This window comes from Macrobrachium nipponense, chromosome 14, assembly GCF_015104395.2.
Source record: "Macrobrachium nipponense isolate FS-2020 chromosome 14, ASM1510439v2, whole genome shotgun sequence".
Lineage (NCBI taxonomy): Eukaryota > Metazoa > Arthropoda > Malacostraca > Decapoda > Palaemonidae > Macrobrachium > Macrobrachium nipponense.
In genome coordinates this window covers 66,047,781-66,057,780 of record NC_087207.1, presented here as the reverse complement: position 1 = coordinate 66,057,780, position 10,000 = coordinate 66,047,781, and the positions used below count along the sequence as shown (strand labels likewise).

The window sequence follows — 10,000 nt, the reverse complement described above, 5'->3', positions numbered from 1 at the left end:
GCAAAGTTATTCCAGGCGACCATGTAGCCGCCCAACACAGATTGCTATGTATGGATTTGAAGTTAAAAAGGGAAAGAAAAACCAAAGCTAAAGGGATAAGGAAAATTAAATGGTACAAATTAGAGAAGGAAGGGGATAAGAGGAGAGAGTTTAAGAGGAGGGTTTTGGAGGATATGGATATAGGGATTGAAGATGTTCAAGAATGGTGGGCACGAAATGCAGCAGTAATAAGAAGGCATGGAAAGGAGCTGCTAGGAGAGACATCTGGTATCATATGGGAAGAAAAGGAGAGCTGTTGGTGGGATGAAGACATTGAGAAAGTTGTAAATGATAAGAAGGAGGCAAAGAAAAGATGGGAAGAGTCACAGTCAGTGGAAGACAGAGATAGGTTCAGAGAGAAAAACAAGGCAGTGAAAAAGGTGGTAGCCCAAGCTAAAGCAAAGTCGTATGATGATGTGCATAATAAGCTGGGGACAAAGGAAGGATTAAAGATAATGACCAAGCTATCAAAGGCTAGAAATAAGAGCACCAAAGATATTACACATATCAAACAAATAAAAGATATAGATGGTGTAGTACTTAGAAAGGAGGAAGACATTTTGAAGAGATGGAAAGAATATTTCGAACATTTGTTAAATGAAGAAAATAATAGACTAATAAGAGAGGATGGGCAAGTGAACATTGGCATGGTAATGAGGTTTTCTAGGAAAGAGGTACTAAATGCACTGAAGAAGATGAAGAATGGGAAGGCAACCGGTCCAGACATGATCCCTGTGGAGGCATGGAAAGTATTAGGAGATGAAGGAGTGGATATACTGTACGATCTTATGATAAAGATCCTTGAACAGGAAAAGATACCAAATGAGTGGCGTGGGAGTATATTGATCCCAATTTTTAAAGGGAAAGGCGATGTCCAAGAGTGTGGTAATTATAGGGGCATTAAATTGATGTCCCACACTCTGAAGATACTGGAAAGGATGATAGATGCTAGACTGAGAGAAGAAGTACAAATAGGTAAAGAGCAGATGGAATTTATGAAGGGAAGGGGAACAACAGATGGTATATTTTGTCTGAGGCAACTAATGTAGAAATTCGGGGAAAGGCAAAGGGACCTACATATGGTATTCATTGACCTTGAAAAGGCTTATGACAGAGTCCCGAGACAAGAGGTATGGAGGAGTCTGAGGGACAAGATGGTGCCAGAGAAGTACATGCGATTGATACAAGAGATGTACCGGAATGTATTTACCAGAGTGAGGAGCAGTGTTGGGGAGACAGGGTTTTGAGGTGAGAGTAGGATTACACCAGGGGTCGGCTCTGAGCCCATTTATCTTTAACATAGTGATGGATGTTATAATAGAGGAAGTAAAGGAGGCAGTACCATGGAACATATTGTATACAGATGATATTGTTCTGTGCGCAGAGAGCAGGGAAGATCTGGAAATTAAATTGGAAAGATGGAGACAAGTACTAGAGGACAGAGGAATGAGAATAAGTAGATCTAAGACAGAATATATGTGTACCACCACTGAGGGGGATGATAGAGATAGTATTCAGCTTGGTGGAGAGCAAATAAAGAGAGTTGATAAGTTTAAGTATTTGGGATCTTTTTTTAATGCTGGAGGAAGTATGGAAGAAGAAGTAAAACATCGGGTACAGGCAGGCTGGAACAACTGGAGAGCGGCCTCTGGAGTTCTTTGTGACAAAAGAGTACCGCTTAGGTTAAAAGGAAAATTTCACAAGACGGTGGTAAGAACAGCAATGCTGTATGGTACGGAAACAGCAAGCATGAGAAAAACAGAGCAGAAGAAGATGGATGTGGCAGAAATTAGAATGCTTAGGTGGATGTCTGGGGTGACAAGAGAGGATAGGATCAGAAATGACTACATAAGGGGGTCGACTAAGGTGGTGGAAGTATCAAAGAAAGTGCAGGAGGGGAGGCTGAGATGGTATGGACACCTGTTGAGGAGAGATGAGGACCACGCTGGGAGACATACTATGGGGATGGAGGTTCAAGGAAGAAGAAGAGGGAGACCAAAAAAGAGATGGAAGGACTGTGTGAGAGGAGACTTACATGAGAAGGGAATTGATGGGGCAGAAGCGTAGTATAGAAATAGATGGAAACGGCTCATCCGAAACGGCGACCCCATATAAAAATGGGAATCAGCTGTGAAGAAGATTTATTTATCTATTTACTTATTCATTATTATTTTATTATTTATATATTTTTATTTTTTTTCATTTTTATTATTGTTTTATTTATCTATTTATCTATTTATTTGTGTTTTTATTTTTATTTTTATTTATTTATTTGATTAGTTTATTATCTATTTATTTTTATTTATTTAATCTTTTAATTTTTTTTATTTATTAATTTTAATTTGTTTATTTATTTATTTATTTATTTTATTTTTAAAATTTTTCTATTTAATCTATTTTTTATTGACTTATTTCTATTTATTTTTCTATTTATTTATTTATCTATTATTTATTTATATATATTTATTTATTTATTTACTTTTATTTATTTATTCCTTTCTTAGTTTTATTCAAATGTTTATTTTTAAATATTTTTTACTCTAATTATTATATATTTATCTATACTTATCCATTTTTTTTATTTTTTTATACATTTATTTTTATTTATTTAATTATTTTTCTTTATTAATTTTTTAAAATTTTCATTTATTTATTTATTTTTTATTTATTTATTTATCTATTTATTTTTAGTTTTTAATTTATTATCTATTTTTTATTTGTTTTTGTATTTATTTTTATTTAGTTTTTATTTATTTTATTTTTTTTTTTAATTTATTTATTATTTATTATTTTTATTTACTAATTTTATTTTTTTTTTTATTCAATTATTTACATTTTATTTATTTTTTATTTTTTTAGTTTTTATATATTTAATTATTTTTATTTTTTTTTATTTATTTTATTTATTTATATTTATTTTTTTATTTTTGTATTTTTAATGTTTTCATTTTTTTATTTTATTTTATTTCTTTATTTTTTATTTATTTATTTATTTATTTTTGTTTATTTAATTCATCTATTATTTATTATTTTTTCCTTTATTGATTTATTGTATTGATTTATTTTTATTGATTCTTTTTAATTATTCATTTATTTTATTTATATATTAATTTATTTATTTTAATTTATTATTATGTTTATTATTTTCTGATTTTTTTATTTTTTATTTATTTCTATTTATATTTATTTATTTATTATTTATTTATTTATTTAGTTATTTATTTATTTTATTGAATTATTTTTTATTGATTTCTTTTTTAATTATTCATTTATTTATTTATTTATATTTTTAATTTATTTATTTTAAATTACTTTATTTATTTATTTATTTATTTATTATATTTATTTTAAATTTATTTTATTCATTTATTTCTATTTATTAATTTATTTTAATTTATTTATTTTGATATATTTATTTTGTTCATTTATTTTATTTATTTTTTAATTTTTCATTTATTTACTTCTATTTATTTATTTAAATATTTATTATTTATTTATTTAAGGTATGTATTTATTTTTATATATTTATTTTCATAATTTTTTATTATTTTTAATTTATTTTTGTTTTATTATAATATGAAAATACCTGAAAATTTTTTAAATTTTATCATTACTTTGTTTCAAATAACTCATTTAAAAATAAAAATTTCTAAAAAATAGTTCGAAAAATGAAAAAGAAATAAGTTTTAAAAATATATCATTTTAAATACAATATTTTAGCGCTTATTGGCTCCCTTATTGAGACTAGTTTTTGTTTAACAGAACATTTCAAAAATTGCCTAAAAATAGGACACTGAATCTAAAACAAAAATAAATTTAATAAATAATTGAATTTGAATACAGTAATTTTGGGAGGTTCGCCTTCCATTTTATAACTGATTTTTTCTCCAAAAGTTATTTAAACTATCGACTAAAAAGAATGTAAAAAAAAAATTTAAACAAATATTTAAATTTTTTTACAATATTTATGACTTTTTTTTTTTACATTTTTTATCAGCTGGTGTTTGTTGAAAAAATTATTAGAAAAATCGACAGAAAAAGACAAAAATCAAAAAGAAAAAAGCAAAAAAAATATTTCAATTAAGATACAATATTCTTGTTAGATTTGCTCTTGTTTTGAGGCCTATTTTCTGTTTCAAATATAACTTTAATAATTCCATAAGTATTGGATAATGAATATAACAAAGAAAAAACCAGCTAAATAATATATAATTTCCAATATGATATTTTTAGGACTTTTTCCTTCTTTTTCATGACTGACTTATATTTCAAAAATCATTTGGAAAATCGCCTAAAACTAGGGCAATATATCAATTATTGCACAAAACATTTGAGAGTCTTCTTATTTAATGGTTGTTGGCAGTTTTCTTGTTCAAAAACTCATCATAAAAATACCTAAAAAATAAAATGAAATAGAGAAACAACAAAAGATTTTTTAAAAATCATTTAAAAATATTTCAATTTTAGTGCGTAATTTTTTTGAAATTTTCGTATCCTTTTGATGGCTGATTTTTGTTTCAAAAATCACTCAAAAATCGGTTAAAATTTTCTTATGTTTTTGATGACAGATTTATATTTCAAAAATAATTTTCAAAAGTATTTAAATTTTTGTACAATATGTTTGAGTTTCTTCCTATTTTTGATGGATGATTTTTGTTTCTAAAATCATTCAGAAAATTGACTAAAATAAACAATGTATTTAAAATTCAAATCAGTTAAAAAATTAATTTGAATTCACTAACTTTGATAGCCTTTCCCTCTTGTTGATGACTGATTTTTATTTCAAAAATTATTTTAAAAATCGCCTATAAATTTGTGCAAAATATTATTGAGTATATTTCCTTTTTTATTTTGGCTATTTTTTGTTTCAAAAATATAAAAATTCGCTAAAAAATGGGGAAAACAGAATAAATACAGTATTTTAAGAATTTTCGCCCCTATTTCGATAACTGATTTAATAAAAATATGAAAATGAATATAACATTAAAATTTAGACAAAAGCTAAAATCATTTATCAAAAAGATGCCAAAAAAAAAATATATATATATATATTGTATATAAATTCAAATAAGGTTTTTAGTTTCATTTTTTGTCCTTTTTTATGCGATATTCATAATTAGTTATCAAAATGGGGTAAAAAAACTCCCAAAAATTTTAGTTCATAATTATTTTTTTTATACCGTTCTTTTATATTATATTCATTGTCCTGATTTAGGTAATTTTCGAAATGATTATGGAAACAGAAGTCAGAATTAAATCGAATTCAAAGTTATCATAAATGTTGTGTTTTTTTCCTCCTTTTTAGGTGATTTTTATAATGATTCTTGACACAAAAAATTTGCATCAAAAGATGAAAACAAACTCAAAAATTGTGTACCAAAATTGAAACTTTTTTTTAAATGTATGTGGTTTCTTAAAAGATTTTTGAGACAAAAATCACACATCTAAAGGAGGACTAAAACAAGTTAAATATGTCAATTAAATTTATATATGTTTTAAGCTTTTTTCAGTTTAATTTTGTTTTTAGCATTTTTATGATGATTTTTGAAACAAAAAGACAAAAACCAAAAAATAATGTGCAAAAACTGGAATATTTATCAAAACTTTTTATGCTATATTTCTTGTCCGATTTTTAAGCGATTTTTATAATTATATTCGAAAAAAAATCTGTCCTAAAAATGAGTGTACAATCCAGAAATTAAATAATTATATTAACATTTTCTATTTGAAATTCATTCCTCTTTGTGATGGATGATTTTTGCTTCTAAAATCATTTAGTAAATTGGCTAAAATTAGGACAATGAACTTCAAATTAAAAGCAGTTTATAAAAGGTTTAATTTGATTCTAATATTATTAATATTTTGCCTGATTCTTGATGACTGATTTTTATTTCGAAAATTATTTAAAAAAAACACCTGAAATTCGGGCAATAAATGTAACAAAATCATTTAAGAAATATATAAATTTTTGCATAATATTTTTGAGAGTTTTTACCTCCTTTATTTGGGCGTATTTTTGCATCAAAAATAAATAAAAGAATAGCCTGAAAAAGGGGGGTGGGCGAAGAAAACGATTTTTTTATCTTTCAATTTAAATACAATATTTTTCACTATGTCACCAAATAAGAGGGCAAAACTCCCAAAAAGGGAGCCAATAGGCCTAAAGATATTGCATTTAAAATTACATATTTTTAGAGCTTTTCTCAGTTTAATTTTTTGAAAAATTGTTTCGAGAATTTTTATAATGATTAATTGAAACAGAAAACAGCCACCAAAGTAAGTGGTAAAATTTAAATATTTTTTATTACTTTTCATGTTACATTAATCAATCTACTAAAAAATTAGGCGATTTTCTAATTGATTTTTGAAATAAAAATTAGTCACCAAAGAGAGGGTAAAGCTCCCAAACAAAAATGTATCAAAAAGATGAAAATAAAAAAACTTTAAGATTTTGTACTAAAATTGAAATATTGTTTTAAACTCTTTGTCAATGAAACAACTATAATCAACCTCTGTAACGTCGACGATATGGTTCTGATTTCCCCATCAGTGCAAGGTCTCCAACGACTTATCGACACTTGCCGCCAATATGCAGAGGAATTTGATATCCTATACAACGAAACCAAGACCCAGTACATGTCGCTGCTCCCGAGATCGCTTAAACATATTGCAGAAACCCAAATTTTTCTAGGAAATCATCGGCTGGAATTTGTGCACGAATTTCCGTATTTGGGTCACATTATCACCGACGACCTAAAAGATACGGTAAACATTGAACAGAGTCGTCGTAAACTATGTGCCTTCTGTCACCGAGACGTGAAACTGCTGCTTTTCCGCTCGTATTGCTACAGTATTTTTATCTTGAGGTGTAATAAGTTCATTTCGGAATACGTAATAAACCATTCATTACATTGCATGGAAGTTGCATGTATTACTCCGACGACGTGCAGTCGAATTCAATAACAAAAGAAGCCAACAAATAATTATGTCATCAATGGCTAATAATATTTCAATGTGCAAGTCCCATTTCCCTGGCAACCAGCTTTAATTCTGAATGTTTCATTCTAAATCACTCTGTTTACAGAATATTTTTTTCCATCGCTGTAACTGACGTGGTATTATTTTTTTTATAATAACTCTGTACCACGGAATATCCTTAGAGAATACAAATCCTCCCGGCCAACCTTAAGCTCATGCGCGACCAGTCGCTCAGTTAGTCAGTCGAGCTGGAGTCGGTACCGAGATGACAGTATCTATTTAGAAGTGGAACGTGTACGGTGTGCCGTTTCTCTGTTCCGTTCATAGGAGCGGTATCTTCTCGTGCTAAACGATAATTTCATACAAAGTTCCCTCTATTAACTTTTATGTTATGGTTGCATTCTTATTCCGTTATCCCCTCACCTGTAGTTATTCTTCAAACTATCATGAAACATTGTTCAAAGATTTAAAATAACTCTACCTTGAGTTCTGATATGCGTTTCTGTATGATGAATTTAAGGTATTTTCGCACGAAATTCTATGACATTCATAAGACTGAAAGGCGTTTTAAGTATTCAATTTTTTTTTTTCAAAGGAGCATTAAGTAGATTGGTTAACGTGATGGAGGTGAGGTTAAAAAACTAGTTTCTATATTACGTCGAAACTTTTTCAAGATATAATACGAAATTGAAGTTCATTACGATATCAAATCAAAACAGATTGTTTTCCAACTCATTTCAATTAATGAAATCAGAAATAAACCAGAATATGATTAGAAACGATTGAATGAGCTAAACATATATCTTAGGGAGGAAGAAATGCCTACATTTAGATTGTGGAAAGTGAAATGAACTGACGGCGACAGACAGAAATCCCTCTGAATTCATGCTGCAAAATCAGAAGTGTTACAATATCTCCATTATTTATACCTAGTCGTAGATCTCCTGAAACTCTCGTGCTGTGTTCACGAATCTCCCTCATTAAATTTTCATTGATGCTCGCACAGAATGCTTATTACCATCAAATACTTCTGTTTCCTCTTTGCTGCGATCATCCTACTAGAGCGTAAGTATTGAAAAGAGATTTAGACTGGAAGCTATATCAGAAACTTTTATAATATTAAGTTAATACATTACAGATCAAGCTGGAAAGCTTATAAATTTAGGGGACGATGTAACACAAATGCAAATATGTGAGAGGAAAATACACGTAATATATATATATATATATATATATATATATATATATATATATATATATATATATATATATATATATATATATATATATAAATGCTTAAAACTTACAGTAGATACACGTGACTTCATTACATATGAGAATATCACAGGAAAATGATAGGCGCTTTCGTCTTTACTAAGACATTGTCAAGGAACGAATGAAATATAGTTGGAAAGAAAGTTACCGGGTGAACAAAAGGATCAAGTATACCAGATGGTTAATTGTCAAAAGGGTAAAAATCCAGGAATATCCGATATCACACGGTCTCAAACTTAAACAGATTTAGCCACAAGAAAAACTAAACCGTATCCGTACAAGTACAAAAACATGTATAAAACTAAATATATTAATTTTATTGCTTATATTTATATACAACTTTATTCATTATGAAAACATTGAGTTTAAATAAACCAAGGCTTAAATTTAGAACATATCCGTTATTTGACTTGATGAAACAAGATTCAATGATATTCCTTTTACTGTGACACTACATGGGATTAAAGCTCTTGCTTGACTCCAGTTAATAGGATGACCTAAATCTCTCATATGTACGAATAATGCATTCGATATTTTTCGATTTCTCACAGAATACTGGTGCTATTTGATTCGTTATGATAGACATTATCCGGTTTGTCGGCAATATATTTTATCACACATTTAACAAGGAATTTCATATATGCAGCCGGGAACATCTTAAAGAGAATATTTTATTACTAAACTCTTAACATTAATATTACAGAAAACATTTATGTTAAAAAAAACTTTAAAATTCTAAGAATTTCTAAAAACCTTTCATCATGCGGTAATCTTACAACGTTATGCTTACTAAATTCGAGTTTGTCATTAGTTTAATAAAACGTTTTTCTAGTTCTTTTCCCTGCCACATCTACAAAAGTCTTTAGGTATTCAAGTTTCAAGGGAATATCGTAAACAGTTTTAATCTCAGCCAAATGACACAGTTCCCCAGTAACTTTTGTCTTTCCTACCAAATATTTCCTACAATTCGTACTCATTGGATTCAGTTGGTTGTTTGGAGGGAAGTTCAGCACATGCTGTTGATAATGTAAAGTGTGTACTGTGCTGCTCCTCTTCATCCACTTTTGGTGAGTACTCATGTATCCAAATGGCACAGCGTTTCCTAAATTGATTGTATATAGTGAAAAAGTATTTTCACAGAAAAACCCATTATACCACTTGTAAATTACATAAATACAATGTTCTGAGGGGGTAATAGCCTCATTTTGGTTTTGTAATTAGTGAAACATGACTTACATGTCCACGACATACAGTCCACGACACTACCGTGTGGCTTGCAAGGAGCGTCAAGCTGATAAATGAGGATATTCGAGATATTGGTTTTATATTGAATTCCTCTACAGTATACTAGAAACAAAGTTATTTGAAAGAAAAAAAGGTTTTATTGCATATACAAGCTGCATATTCACCAGAGTATATAGTTATAGCTGAAAACTCATATTTCTGCTGCTGAAATGTGAAAGATAAAATATGTCCCATTTTATTTATTTCAGGACCGATGTTTTATGACGTTCCCATGTTGCCCAGGTCGCCTGTGAGATTCTTATAAGATTCCGGTTTATATCTTAAAACGATATTTTGCTTAATAACGTGTTTTTTCATTACAGTACCTGTATTGGTAAGATGATTTTTTTTCTAATATGTCAAAGTTAAATTCTATTTCGTTTAATTGTTATAAACGTCATATTTGTTCACCAATACGTATTTT

The 10,000-nt window shown here is 28.2% G+C and overlaps 1 protein-coding gene across 1 annotated transcript in view; it reads left to right on the top strand.

Annotated features, from left to right (window-relative positions):
* Positions 1 to 7,310: 7,310 nt before the first annotated feature.
* Positions 7,311 to 10,000, top strand: part of LOC135226182 (lachesin-like) — a 214,061-nt gene continuing 211,371 nt past the window's right edge. Inside the window, exon 1 of the mRNA XM_064265625.1 lies at positions 7,311 to 8,082. Within this exon, the coding sequence (XP_064121695.1) occupies positions 8,025 to 8,082 (58 nt within the window). The 5' untranslated portion in view covers positions 7,311 to 8,024. The remainder of the gene's footprint in view (positions 8,083 to 10,000) is intronic.